This window comes from Apteryx mantelli, chromosome 19, assembly GCF_036417845.1.
Source record: "Apteryx mantelli isolate bAptMan1 chromosome 19, bAptMan1.hap1, whole genome shotgun sequence".
NCBI lineage: Eukaryota > Metazoa > Chordata > Aves > Apterygiformes > Apterygidae > Apteryx > Apteryx mantelli.
Genome location: NC_089996.1, coordinates 13,527,870 through 13,543,302, shown reverse-complemented (window position 1 = coordinate 13,543,302; position 15,433 = coordinate 13,527,870). Strand labels below are relative to the sequence as shown.

Sequence of the window (15,433 nt, the reverse complement as noted above, 5' to 3'; positions counted from 1 at the left end):
TGACAGTAATTTTCTTTTCCAAGGAGCAGGAAAAAAGAGGACTCTCCTGGTAACCAGAGAAGAGTAAAGGAAAATAGTAGCAGGATTATAAGTGAAGGACAGACTGCTGTGTTAGACTTTGGGAACAAACAAACAAACAAAAAAAAAAGAGCCTGGTTATGAAGGATACATAATTGATATTTTTTTGTGCTTTAATTACCTGCATTTTAACAAATTATAGATATTCTCCTCTGTGCATGATTTTGATATCTCTCCTTTCCAACACTTGAGGTAAAAGTTGTTCTGAAGATGGGTTTGACTTAATGCTGTCCTGCACTGGCAGAACAGTCGTGTTCTGCTCGCTATTAGAGGCCTAGAAATTAACAGGCAAAATCCAAACAGTCACTTTGGGAGATTTTAAGATTAAACAGACAGGTCTTTTCTATCTATAATACATAAGTGGGTTGGTAGTTGTTTTTTTCATAGAGAAAGTTTAATTGAAAACAATGTGTTTCCCAAAAACGTGGATTATTTGATTTTAGGAAGGTTTTGATACAGCCAACACTTCAACATATTTGAAGTGGAAATAAATCATACAAGTGCTTCTAGTTGTAAAACTACAGGTTTGAAAATTTTCTCTCTAGCCCATTGGAAATAATTGTTACTTCAGTAGAAAAGACATTTTTATTCTTGTAAGGTTGCAGGCATTGAACTTAAAAAAATATATATATAATATAATAATAATTCCCATTAGGAGTTCAGTAGGCAAGTGATTTGTTCCAGAAATCTTAATTCACATTATATTAATGTAAGTTTTATGCCCTAATTGGGGTTTATTTAAAGAAAAATACATCCATATTCCATTTCAAATCAAAATAGATGAGAGCTATAAATAATACAGCAAAAAAAGTTTTTATTGGATTTTGCCTTTACTGATTTTTGGGTAATGATAAAGATTTTCAAAACATAAATAGAAAAGTACTGTATGTTTACAGACACAAGAATAAATGTAGTATATCCGTTAATTCCTCACTTTTTTGTATTCTTACTGCAGGTCACCTAAGTTGAAAGATTACTCTTCCCTTGTGGTCCCCAGCCTTTCTGTTCCCATACGATACGCTTCTGCTAGTGTAAACGTACCTATGGGTGCTTCCAAAACAAGTTTTGTCAGAAATATGTGGTTTGGGTTAACTATTTTTCAAATAATCCTGATGGAACCAGAGTAGAAAGCAGCTTCACAGGCAGTCATTCGGGTAGATCTGGAGCAGTTGTACTCTTCCGCAGTACAAGGTGGGATGGACAGAATCACAACCAAACCCACTAGAATTTTCACAGCACTTCAACATAATTCAATTTATGTATAATGTGCATAAATGTGCATAATGTTACTTAAAATTGAATCATGCAAAAACCACTTCATAATGGAACAAAAGCACTTACTACCTAACTAAATTCCAGGGAAATACAGCTTTAAAAATGAAAATACAGAGTTTATGTGAATTATTAATATCCTTTAGGTTCAGTGACCGTAGCGTACTGCAAAACCAGCTATTTCTCTACACTGAACAGGATCAAACCGCATCTCTGATGCCTTGGATAACTGAAGGATAACTTGAAGGATAACCGCCAAAAACCTGAACTCCATGAAATTAGATTGTCATATCAAGTTTGTTAAAATCATTAGGGTGTACTCACAAATGCAATGTGGGCCAATTTATCAAAGAAAACTAATAGATCTAAAAATATCTGCATAAACACCTATTTGAAATCATGGCTGGGGAATTCAGAATACTGAAATCCTAAATTCTTACATTTCTTGTTCTTCAAAGTGCAAGTTTTCTGGGGCTTGCTTACTTCCCCTCCTCTCTCCTGCTGTTGGTAGTTATAAATGTTACCAGTTCATCATACCACAGAATCACACAGAATCACAGAATCGCTGAGGTTGGAAGGGACCTCTGGAGATCATCTAGTCCAACCCCCCTGCTCAAGCAGGGTCACCTAGAGCACATTGCACAGGATTGCATCCAGGCGCATTTTGAATATCTCCAGAGAAGGAGACTCCACCACCTCTCGGGGCAACCTGTTCCAGTGCTCTGTCACCCTCACAGTGAAAAAGTTTTTCCTCATGTTCAGATGGAAGTGTCTGTGTTTCAGTTTGTGCCCATTTCCTCGCGTCCTGTCGCTCGGCACCACTGAAAAGAGTCTGGTCCCATCCTCTCGACACCCTCCCTTCAGATACTTGTACACGTTGATAAGATCTCCTCTCAGCCTTCTCTTCTCCAAGCTAAACAGGCCAAGCTCTCTCAGCCTTTCCTCATAAGAGAGATGTTCCAGTCCCCTAATCATCTTTGTGGCCCTTCGCTGGACTTGCTCCAGTAGTGCCACATCCCTCTTGTACTGGGGAGCCCAGAACTGGACGCAGTACTCCAGATGGGGCCTCACCAGGGCTGAGTAGAGGGGGAGAATAACCTCCCTTGACCTGCTGGCAACACTCTTCCTGATGCACCCCAGGATACCATTGGCCTTCTTGGCTACAAGGGCACATTGCTGCCTCATGCTTAACTTGGTGTCCACCAGCACTCCCAGGTCCACCACCTTCTTCCCCATCTTGTAACAAGTTTGATAGTATTTTGGGGGGATTCATCAAGTCTTTTATTTCCACATTCATCACTTGCTGAGGGAAATATGCCATGTTTAAACCCATCATTTTGGTTTTGTTTCTTATCCACCTCTTCTGTTTTATAAAGATAGGAAAGTGGACAGTGGGAGGAGGTCTCTTCCCATACCTCCCCTGCAGCAAATCTCAACAAGATTAATAAGCAAGAGAAAATTAATTCCTGAGTCTTTGTTTCAAGGTGCTTACAAAATTAGGATGATGTCACGGAGTCAGTTGTGTTTGTTTTGTGAAGGTTATTTCTGCAAGTTAGCAAGTCAGGAAGTTTAGGATTTGGGCTTGCATTCTGCTAGTAAAGAGCTGCGGAGTTTTAACAAGTTATCATCCCCTTAAATGTTTTGTTGTTCCCTGTCTATCACAGATTACCACTTTCTTTAGTAATCAGTGGAAAGTCCAGTGTTTTAAACATAGGTTAAACATGCCTCCACTGGAAATTGAAGATGATGGATTTAGTATTAAAGCTAGTAAGTATGGATGTAAGTCTCATTCTACTGACTCTGCTCTTGGATGGTAACTTCAGAGCAGAAAATGAGTACGAGTTGTAAAGTTTTAGACTGCTGCAGTAAGTTTTGGTAGGCCTTATTTGTCAGACTGCTTGATGAAAGACTTAGACAATTTAGGTGTGTCTTACAGGGCACAAATTCACTTTGCAGGCCAAATCTGTTCCCCTGCTGTGGGTTTGCTAAAAATTAAGTGTTTACATTCAGAATGCGTGAAAAGGAAATAAAGAACAGAGGACTGTCTTTGGATTCTTCTGATTAAAGTTAAGTTTCTTTTCTCACTGTTACAATAAACACCACTAACAGGAAGAAAAGTAAAAGGTCAATGAATTTCTAAAGACCGAAAGCCAGACTTAGAAAAGATCTTCCATGGAACTTATGTATGGATGCTACAAGGTCTGATGATAATAAGTTCTGATTATGGAGTCAGAAGAAGATCCCTCACTTACCCCTCTGAATCTAAAGGAAAAGGAGTATGATGTTTGTGAGTTAGGAGATGTAAATTATCTAAAAGTTAATTATCAGTGGAAGAAGTGAGAGGAAAAATAATGGAGGGAATAAATCAGCAAAATAAAGAGAATGAAATTACTTTTAGATATAAAATTATTTTATTTACATTATATATATTTTGCTGATAGAGCTGGGTAAACACAGTGATTTTCTTCCTTCTTTCCTGTTCCCATATAGAAGGTTTATAAGTTTAGAAATGGACATTAAACAAATTGGAAATATTGAGATGCATTTGATTTGCCAAATGTCTGTGAAATGAGATGATAAAACATTGTTTGGCCTTCATTTTGATAGCACCAATAAAAAGACAAATTGTTATTCCCGAGTTGTGTGCACCTTCCTTGATTGTCAAAAACAGCAGTTTTTCAGCTTTTCTTTTTTTTTTCATGATATGAAAAGATTTATCATGCTGTTCTGTACCTCAATGGCTCCTCCTCTACTTTCTCTAGTTAGTTTAAAAGCTTTTGGAATCTTCCTCTGAATAGAAGAATAGTTGAAGGAACAGTTTACTGAATTCTGCAGTTCCTAATTATATCAGCATGGGATTTGGGAAGGGGTCTCTCTACTTCAGAAATACTTTGCTTGAAAGTTCATAGCATTTTGTTCCGTGTTCTTGTTTTTATCACTCTTAAAACTTGCCTCTAAAGTCTGCCAGTGAATAGTTTCTGGCAGTAAAAAGGGCCGAAAGAGGTAGGAAATATTCCTGTGATTCTTTTCTTGCTTGCTTGGCCTCACTTAATGTATGTGACTGAATAGAGTCCTCTGGAGACTGAGTAGACATGTCCAGCAAAAAGCTGGCAATATGTCTTGCTTGTCAGAGGAAAAACTAATTGGGAATCAGTCCTTGTGCAACTTCCCTCACCCTTCCATCTTCTCTGTAGTAATAGCCCAATTCTCTTGATTGCTTCAAAAGGAAAAAGTTATGTTCCTTTAGCCAATTCACCAATTAGGTGCTTAGAAAAAGCTAGCTTGAATCCCTAAATTGTTAATTTAAAATCTAACTAATTTTGCCTAAACAAATTCTGTTGAATGCTTTCTGCAATGGTTCTTTGACTGTTGATGAGTCAGTAATGAGCAGCTGGAGATTTCCACTTGCACATACCTGAATTTTGAAAAGAAAACTGACCAAAGATGAGTTTTGTCTAAGTGTACGTAGTATGAAGTTTGTGCCCTTTCATTTTCTGGCTGTGCTTACTTATATCCAGAGAAAGCTTGAATTCCTTAGCTCCTATTATTAAGGTCATGGTAGCCTTTATTTGAAGAGAAATTCTGTGCTCAAAGAACCTATGTAAAGCAAGCAGAAAGGAAATAAAATACTTCTGCATAATTTCATTGGCCATTTCTAGAATATTGTCAGAGCAGTGCTTTAGTGATTACAGTCTGGACCACATTTGGAAAGGTTAGCGCTTGGTGCCTTCTGTGGAATAGCATCTCTGGGATCCAGTATCAGGCTTCTGCACAGCGTGCGTCAGTTCTGTTGGAAGATTTCTTTATTCTCTTCTTGAATTATGGAGAGAAACTGAAGCTAATTGTTGTTCAGTCCAATGGAACCTTGTAGCTCCAGAGTAGGAAGAAATGATGGGAGAGGAAAATAGGTGATTCTTGGGATTTTCAGGAGACATAGTAATGCATCCTGAAAGCATTAGCATAGCTGTAGCGTTTTTGGATTTGCTAAGTGAAGGGAGGAAGTGTGAGAAGAAGAGAACACTTGGATGATCATAGACAAAATTTAAGCAACGTGCACAGGCTTCTACGCCTGAGCTGCTTGTCTGGAAAACGGGTATTAGCAGAGCCTTACTTCATGGAATGATGTGAGATAAAGTGTTCCAGTTATTGCACACCTAGATCGTATAAGGAGATGCATAAAGGAGGTATCTAGTTAGCAAATAATCACGTGCAATTTATAAATGAATTGAGGGTTCAAAATGGAAGGTAAAGGTGCCCTTTTGGTGAGTTAAGTAATTAAAGTATAAACTTATCAACAGTATTCAGCAATAATGTTTGTAAAGCAGCAATATTAGTATAGCTGCTCTGCCAATTTCCTACTCCCAGCATCCTTATTGGATGTTTGCCAGGGAAAAGAGCAACAGAAATTCAGAAAGCATGGCTTTTCCCTTCCTCTCCAGTTACCTTGTCTTCTTTCCATTCTCACTTTTCTGTTGTGCTTTGTTTCATCTTTTGCTTTTCTTTTGCTGTAAAAAGTTGTATTCTTGCATTCTCTTCTCCCCTTCCATTTTAGTTTTTGAGTGTTTGCTTTTCTTTTCCTTTTCTGGGGCTTTTGTCCACAAACAGTAATAAAAGTACTTCAGTTCCTGTTGTTATTAGTAAATAACTTTCTTGGTTTAGAGGAAACTTGGTTTAAATATAAATTTTTCTTTAATATGAAAAATCAGTCATAGAATGTTCCATAAGAGTCAAATGATTGTTGGTCTTAACTTTTTGATACATCGTATGTGGGCAGTGTACAGATTTCCCGAAATAAGCTGTTTTCTCAGAAACATCTCAAATTTAGATAACCTTTTATAACTAACCTGTAATAGCTAGAAGTAGGCTACTGGTAGGCTAGGGGAATAAATGAGCAAGTTTGAATCAATTGCTTTTCACAGGTGAAATCCTCATGAGAGAAAGATAGTGTCTCTTTGCATCACACCAGGTTCTTTGTCAGCAAAAAAAGTATTTTATAATATGGACTTATAAAGTGGACTTTTGTTTTTTAGTAAGGTTTGGCAAAGTACTAGTAGTAGTTTAATTTTGAGTAATATTGTCATTATCTGATTCATGGTAGCCTTATTTTAATGATACTTTGATTTCTGATTGAGTTCTGCTTCATGTGCATGGCAAATATTATACTTTTTTCATAAATGTAATGTGGAAAATAGTAGATAAATGATGGTAAGGTTGCATTAAGGGTGTTTGTGATTCTGAATATGTGAGGCTGGTTTTTAACCATCTTGAATGTATAAGCCATGCGGGGCAGCCAGCAGAGAGGAATACTCAACAAGACTGACAAGGTTTGGTTTGTGCTCTGTGGAGCTGGCTTGGGTCCACCAGCTCCGTTCAGACGCTTCTGACACTGTGGGCTTCTAGTATTCTTCTCTAGACTCCTGCATCACGGAGTACCCCAGACTTCAGTAACCCCGGATACTAAATGTGGAAATCCATTGATTTCTTCAAAGAATTGTATGATTCTTTTTTCCCTTACTGGTGCTCTCATAGATGAATGCCAGAGAAATGCTAGTATAAAATATTTTATGAATAGGAAATCCACCACTTTGAATTTTCTGGCCTTGCTGTTTCCTGAATTTGCAGTCAGAAACACTACATTTTGTGGATTCTGGAAACATGTAGTCTTTCATGGCAAATTGTTTGAGACTTAGTAGCAGATTACTGGTTGCAAAATAAATATAATGAGAATGAACCTTGTTGCCAGATTGGACAAACCAGTTCTAAGGAGACTGTTTAAAGCTTTCGTCTAGCTTCCTGAGGAATTTGTCATGAGAACTTTTGAGAGGATGAAAAAGGAGAGGAAAGTAGGAAAGAAGTATTTAGATACCAAATGGGTGCATATGTTTGAGTGTCCCCATGTGATTTGTTAATGTTTGTTTATTCACGTTCAGGTATTATCATTTAATATTTCTCTGCAAAAAGTAAATGACAGAAAGGAATGTCAGCCTATCTAGATTATATTAAAATATTTTTAAAATACTCTTACAGAGAAGAAGATTCAGAAAGTGAGAAAGATAAGAAAATCTGGTACTATAGCACAAAGATACAGTTGGCTGAGTTGATTGAATGCCTAGACAAAGATTACTGGGAAGCTGAGCTATGCAAAACTCTGGAAGAAATGCGTGAAGAAATTCATCGGCACATGGATGTAACAGAAGACCTTACTAATAAAGCACGGGGCAACAACAAGTCCTTCCTTTCTGCGGCAAATGGTAAGAATATTCTGTTTAACTGGAATAAATATTACACTTTGAATCAAATACTAGTTTATATTTAGTTTATTATAAGAGGTTTATTAGACTCAAGGTGAGACTTCCAATTATTATTTTCAATGTGTAATTAAAATTCTTATATTCAAAAAAGCAGTTGCATATATAAAACTTATGAACTTACTGTAAAAAAAATTTTTTTATTTGGCTTGGCAGAATCACTGTTGAGAATTCTTGACTTTGTCCCTTTTCTGACAGTTTATGTGCAACTCATATCTGATAGTGCATTTGCTTCAAATGTGCATTTGCCTCACCTAGTGTTAACATGGATTGTAATGTAACATTCATTTTGAAACGAGAGAGTGGCTAAAGGAAATGTCTATTAGCAAAATGCTAAGTGTCTTGTTAGCTGTATTTGGGAAATAGGCTCTTTTAAGGTATAGTTGGGAATGAGTCCTTTTTCATTTTTTTCTTTTGTTTTTGCACACATTCATTCAAAACTATGAATCATTCACTCAAAACTAAATGAATCTGTGGCAGGAGATACTTTTGTACCCTACACCATGAATGTAGCACAGATGCTTGGAGCTAGGTCAGTGCTTATGCTAAGGCTGTGCTCATTAGCCACCCTTAGACCTGGAGTTTTGAAGCAGCATCGTGCAGGTATACCAGCATGGCCATGTGGTGCTCATTTCTCGTAGCCACATATCTACAGCATGTATTCTAGTATGTCCTGAATTACTCAGATTTTTATCTTGCTTAGGGTGTGCCAGATTTTTATCACTCCGGGTGTTGGAATGGAGCTGTGCTGGCTGTCAAATGTTGCTTGGTGTACTGTATTATACACATATATATCTTCATATATCATATTTATTCATATATCATATGTCATATTTTCATTTGACAATCCAGTGGGGGTCAACGTAGCAAAATTTATTAGGCATTTGCTCCAATCTTAAGTGGGGCAGAATGCATATGTTCCCCACCAGAACTTAATTTACCTACTTTGGACCAATAAATGTAAATCTGTCAAGGTCTGAACCAGGGCAGACATGAAAATTAGATATTCAGGATTTAAGATGGGTTTGAGTTGTCACTATTCTAATTCTGAGGAATCGATAATTAGATCTTTGGAATTTTCTTCTGAGTGGGGGGGAAAGTAGTAATTTGGATGTGATCTTTTGTCTTGTAAGTAAGGACAGTATTTATGTTATGGTATTTCTGCTTGGTGGCTCTATAGATGGTGTTTTATTGTTTATTGATGACATTGTACTTTTTCTTGTAGATGAAATTTTGGAGATTATCAGAATAAGAAAAGGAGAAGTAGGGGAAGATAAAAACACATCAGCCGATGAAGCAGAAAAGGCCAAAAGTGATGGTGATGATGGCCAGACAGATACTGAGAAAGGCAAGGAGGAATCTGCAGATCAAGATAAAACTGAAGAAACATCTGCTGAGCAAGACACAGAAAAAGTAAAAACAGAAGGTAAAGAAACTGTAACCATACTTTTACAATTTCATTTGAGTATCAAGTGAAGTGATTATTCAGTTAAGATCCTCACGTTTCTAAAAGTTAGTGTAATTTTTTTGTACAATTCTTTAAGTTACTTTTAAGTAACAGACTGTATTTGTCTCTTTCTCTGTGGTTATATATTTTAATTGTTTCTCCTGTTGAGTAATTTCACCAGTCTTCCTACTTTTCAAGTTAAATACATCTAACTTGTAGATACCTTGACTTTCTATCATGGCACTTACTGCAGACATGTTGATTGCAACCTGTAAACAATAATCCATGAATTCTAACACTATTTTTTCATCAGAATTAAATAATTATTTTATTTGATTCTGAGACACTATCTCATAGCAAAAAAGAAAAGGAGAAAAAAACAAAAAAAAGCTCAGTGTATTTCAACAGTATCCGGCGGACAAATGAACTTGATGAAGTTGCTTTCTATGGATGACACCAAATGACATCCTAAGACATACTAAAGAATATCCTTAAAGTTTTGTTGTGCGTTTCACTATAGAGGCAACAGTCGTTGGGGATAAAAGTAACTCTGTGACATCAAGCACTGACGACAACAACACAAATCCTTCTGCAGGAGAGACTAGTTGCTCTGAAGGGAAGAACGCAATGGGGTGTCAGTCAGAAACCCTTGATAGCAACAACGTGGCAGAGAAGAAGGTGGCATCAGAGCTCCCTCAGGAACTCTCAGGTACAGAAGGCACTGTTATCACTGCCTCTGTAATTTGGGGAATTTGTTAATTTTTTCTATCTGGTTTGTCCACTAAAACCATTCACAGCGTATATCACTCATGCTGTTTGCTTGCAGTGCCATCCTTTACTGCTACGTTGTCATTAACATTTCAAAGTTAATTTTCTTGCAACTAGTGCTTGAAATTTGTGGTCCTCTGACATCAGCATTTGTTTCCATGCCTTCCAAAGATGACTATGGCTAAGCTTTTTATGTTCTATTTTCTGTATATTTTATTTTTCCATAGTGATCCATAATGGTTGTTACCATCCTACCAAAGTTTATTTCAAATTCTAATTTGCTGCTGGCTTGTATATTATTTTAACCTCTCATTTATTGTGTAAATTACTAACAAACAAAAATTTCATTCACATGAGTAAACCATTTCATTGAGATGCCAAGATAAAAATTGTCATCCTAGCAATTTGTAAACAGATTTATCTGTCAGATTTATCAGAATTATCTTAGCAGAGGCTGTTGCTGTATTTTAACTTGTTTTGTTCTGCCATATCACTGATCTGAAAGCAGTAATATGCTACTATATTTAAAAAAAAAAAAAAAATCCTTCAGATTTAGGAATGACTGGGACTTGCTTAGGTATATCGTAAAATATCACATAGAATATATTATTTTAGAATGATATTATGTTATAAGCTTTACTACATAAGCAAATGTTATTCTAAACAGCTGATTACTGTTAAAAGCATCAGAGTTTTATTTTCAGTTTTCAAAATCTAAAAATACCCTAATCTGTAATATAGCCATACTCAGTATGTTATGTTTGAAAAAGTTGTAGTAAACTTTTTCTCTCCTCCAGAAACAGTTCTTCATTCAGATGAAGATTGCAGTTCTTGAGCAACCTTGTAAAAAATCTTACATTAGTTAGGAAGAAGGAATGAAGTTAAAGTTAAATCCTTAATTTGGAAGTCTTTTAGTATGCTTTTTCAATGTAGAAAAGATGCTAGTGCATGTGACAAAAAGCATGCTGTAGATGTTTGACCAAACTTTTTTTTTGCCTATTTTCATACTTTTTATTCCATTTTAAAGTTAAAATAACTGTATAGAGAGTCAATAGAAAAAGATATATAGCATATAACTTTATTCTAGCCATATTTCTGGGTTCATATTTTTATTTAAAAATTCACTTACATGAAGATATTCATCACTATTTATTTATTATACTTTTGCAGGAACTTTTCTCTTTCCAAAGCTTCTAGCTGGTTTTTAAATTAGTAGCCTGGGTTTGCAGGAAAGTGTGTGTATGTGTGTGGGGTTCCCCTCAAGTCTAATTTACTATGTGTACAGTCATACTTGTGCTCCGATTGCAAAGTTTTAATTTGAGACCCTTATTTCAGTTGCAGGGGAGAGATACTGAACTGGTACTGGTGAGGCAACCCTCTTCAAAGAGGGGAAAATAAGATTAAGATGCAAAGCTAGATGAGAATACCTGCCACCATCCTTGCTAAATGCAATCCGGATGTAGGCTTTTTATTTTGAGTCTAGTTTGGGTGCTTTTCCTCTCCTCCAAACAGCAGGCCCCAGATGGTTTATTTTTTCCTCTTACTAAGAAGGGAAATCAGTCAAACCATGTTGGTCTCACCCATTTGACAAAGACGATGCATTCAGGTTAGGGAACTTCCAAGAATCCCAATATATTTACCCAAAAGGTGGTTTTGGTCTGTCACCTTTTTAAGAACTTGACAGAAACCGTGAACATCCTACCTGTATCTCTTCTGCACAAAATCAAGACATTGCTGTTTTAGGGGGGTGGCTTGCTCTTCGTAGGAAAGAGGGAGTGACTTCTAGATGGTTGCAATTCATTGGTATGTGAAGTTCTGAGACTCTTAAGAGTTTATCTATCATCTAAAGATAAGTAAATTCTTACAGTTTAACAGAAGTAATTTATCTACTTAGAATGTGTGTTTTTATGTGTAGGCACTGTGTTAGAATTTTCTACTTGGCTCTTACGAGTAAAAGAAGAATTCCTTCTTGACATTTGAATCAAAAGATCATACTCGGGCAATATGCCTCATTGACAAGAAAAATGGTGATAATGTCCACAGCTGTCAAGAAAGACGGTAACAAGGAGAGTCAAAGACCAAGAACCTTACTACTTCTCTTACTGAGTTTGAAGCAACACTTAGACCCATGAGGAGGCTGCAAGAAAGGGGCTGATACTTTAAGTTTGTAGAGAAAGAGTTAGATACAGAGTGGTGCCAATTGAATTGAGATCTGTGGGATTACTCAGAAGTAATGTGCTGAAGGGGAGGAGACAGTTAAAGACTCAGCGCAAACCTGCAGGGCAACTGAAAAGTGTATGTTTTGAGGAACAGTTAAAGCATGAGAAAATAAAAGAATCACAGAAACTTCAGGAAGACCAAATTTCAAGAAATCTGGATTTTTGAAGCAAACAGAATCTTAGTAGAGGGCTCTCTGTCTATGCATGTATAGAGAAAAAATTGTTTTTAAAGTACAGTCATATTTCACCTAAATACAAATTTCAGTTTGTCAGGGCCGTAAAAGTTGAAGCTTCTTGAAATAGAATGAAAAACACTTTTATGCATACAGTGCTCTGGAGGGAAGTAATATTTTATGGTTATTTCTCCCCAGTCCAACAAAAGAGGTTCATCTAGCTTCCCTTTCAACTTTTCGTCAAAAACAAAACAAAAGAATTGCATTGATATCATTTAAAAGCAAAACTAAAAATGAAGTTGCTCTTTTGTAGAGGAAACTGGTCAGATGATCCCTAGCAACAGTAGTAGTGTGTCTGCTGCACCTCTACAGTCAGATGTTGAAAACAGCAACAGCAGTGAGCTGAGCTCTCTGCAGAATGACTCCATTAAGACGTCTGATGATGCTGAAAATGCAGAGAGAGGATCCCAGGATTCAGAGGACTTAGGTAAAATATATATATTTGTGTGTGTGTATGTATATATATGTATATATTGTTTTATACATCTTTTTATTTTTTGACTTTGTAACTCTCATATGTCTATAGACAATTTTCAATTTTTAAGTTTGTTTTAAAAGCCTTTTTCTTCCTGGGCAGGAGAGAAATCTAATGGTGAAAGAAGTGACTCTCCAGGCACAGGAAAAGGTGCACCAGGTTCAACGCGAATGGTCACAAGATTACGAAATCCAGATAGCAAGCTGAGCCAGATGAAAAATCAGCAGGTTGCTGCTGCGGCGCACGAAGCAAATAAGTTATATAAAGAAGGCAGAGAGGTTTGTGTACGTTTTGGGTAATTCAAAAAGTAGGAAAACTGCTTTAGAAGGCTGATGGTCTTAGAAAAACAGGATTAGTGATTTTGGCAGACTATGGAAGTACTTAAAAAAAAAAAAAAAAAGTAAAAATTATAAATTACCAGATGTTGAAATTGTCATACCACAGGTAGTGCTTTTTCCCTCTTTTCCTTTGCTTTTGCTCTCTGAGTTGCTGACTGGAGAGTGTATGACAGTGACCCTGTATACTCACTTTGCTTTAATGTGCAGCTCATAAAGTTACAGATTTGTTTATTATATGTCCAATAATGTTTATATGTGTTTTCTCCCTCTTCTTTGTTCAAATCTCTCAGAACTATTGTGTCACAGTTATAACTTAGCAATGATTTGTGTTTGATTATGGTGTTGGTAGCTAGGTCAGAATAGCCAGGTTTCTAGATCGTAGCAAATCTGTACTGGCAAAGTATTTTTGTTAAACATTGCAAAGTTGTAGCACTGCTTGAAGCAGACTAAAGTAAAATCTCTCAAATGACTATCTGCCAATTGGGATGGATTTTTACTGTGGTTAAGGTGTTTTTTATTTGTTTTTCGGTAAGTCAGTTTCTCCAGAAAAGCAGTGTTTGAATGTTAAAGAGTTAGTTGCAGTTAGTTGACTGCATATTGTTTGGGGTGATCCTTTTATTTTTGCTAATTGGTTTTCAATGTGAGTTATCATTGAGCAAATTTATTCACAATCCTCTCAAACTTGGAACTGCACTGTGAGTAATTAGACAGTGGCATTATTCCTTGACATGTTTTCAGAGTCAAAGATACTTGGCTACTGAGCAGCTACATGTGTGGATTCTGTGATTTACCCAGGAGGGGCTTCACAGAAAGGTTATTTCAGCTTAGTGAAGGTATTCTCCCAAAGCTGTGTCCCTCAATAGGTATAATTCAGAGCAGCAAAATTTGGTTCCTATTTGATTTTTTGGGGAGCCTGGATGGCAATTTTCTTAATGCTAAAGTTAATTTTTGAGAATATAATAACTGTCTGTGATCAGTGATGAAGTATGTATTCAACATATTAAGATAAACATTTATTTGCTTCTGCAATAGGGAACTAATGCAAGATGTTTTTATGAATTTATAAATAGACAGATGAAGTCTTGCACCATAAATAAGCCAATAGAAGTATTTGAAACTTAAGTGAATCTTTAAAATTACTGTTTTTTTAACAAGGTTCTGGTGGTCAACTCTCAAGGTGAAGTCTCCCGAATGAACGCAAAGAAGGAAATTGTGATGAAAGGAAATATCAACAATTATTTCAAATTAGGACAAGAGGGGAAGTATCGTGTTTATCATAACCAATATGCCACTAATTCATTCGCATTGAACAAGCACCAGCACAGGGAGGACCATGACAAGAGACGGCATCTCTCACATAAATTCTGTCTGACTCCTGCTGGAGAGTTCAAATGGAATGGGTCTGTACATGGGTCCAAAGTTCTCACCATATCCACTTTGAGGCTGACTATTATTCAGCTAGAAAACAATATCCCGGCATCATTCCTTCACCCTAACTGGGCTTCCCACAGGTAAATGAATACATGAAAATATATATTCTCCTGTTTTACTTTTATTAATGCTGTAAGCAAAAATACGTAATGGCATTTGACATTTCAAATCGGTGATTTCCAAGCACCGTGATTCACTATGTTAAAATAAGGCATGTTTGTGTTGTGTTGTATGACTAAAAGGGTTGCACATTTTAGTAAAGTATTAAAATATAGGAGTCTTTAGCCTACCATTAAATCTCATTAACACTATACCAGTGCATATATCTGATTCAGTTTTCTTTTTTGCAATTTAGGTCTAACTGGATTAAGGCTGTTCAGATGTGCAGCAAACCTAGAGAATTTGCACTTGCTCTGGCTATATTGGAATGCGCAATTAAACCAGTTGTCATGCTGCCAATCTGGAGGGAATCCTTGGGGCACACTAGGTAAAAATGTCTTTTCACATATGAGAACTTTGCTCCGTTTTACAGTTGCTAGTTTCTCTAAACCTGCAAGAATTATGTTGAAAGTCAGGCATTTAGCATTTAAAAATTTTTTTCTCAACCAGAAGCACTGCAAATCTATCACACGCTATTTAATTGTGTCATTGCTCCTGCAAAGCAAGTTTATTTTCTTTATCTGAGCCACAGCTGCAAAGTGATACTGCTTTGGAAGTCCAGAGCAGCAACTTTCAACACACTCAGTTTGGTAGAGTCTGTCTGTTGTCTCTCATTGTGTCACAGAAGCAGAAATGAAACATTTCTGATGTTAAACACTGCTGCAGGCAGTTGTTTGCTGTACTGGAACAGACAAAAAAATTAAT

General features: G+C 36.5%; 1 protein-coding gene across 13 annotated transcripts in view; it reads left to right on the top strand.

Moving 5' to 3' along the window:
* BPTF (bromodomain PHD finger transcription factor) overlaps positions 1–15,433 on the top strand; it is a 61,771-nt gene that overhangs the window by 16,546 nt on the left and 29,792 nt on the right. For 11 of the 13 annotated variants that reach the window (XM_067308573.1, XM_067308572.1, XM_067308571.1 and 8 more), the window contains exons 3-9: positions 7,378–7,601; positions 8,884–9,084; positions 9,626–9,814; positions 12,579–12,752; positions 12,903–13,078; positions 14,294–14,649; positions 14,925–15,056. In XM_067308573.1, the coding sequence (XP_067164674.1) occupies positions 7,378–7,601; positions 8,884–9,084; positions 9,626–9,814; positions 12,579–12,752; positions 12,903–13,078; positions 14,294–14,649; positions 14,925–15,056 (1,452 nt within the window). The remainder of the gene's footprint in view (positions 1–7,377; positions 7,602–8,883; positions 9,085–9,625; positions 9,815–12,578; positions 12,753–12,902; positions 13,079–14,293; positions 14,650–14,924; positions 15,057–15,433) is intronic. The other 2 variants (XM_067308567.1, XM_067308570.1) reach the window with 2 other exon arrangements.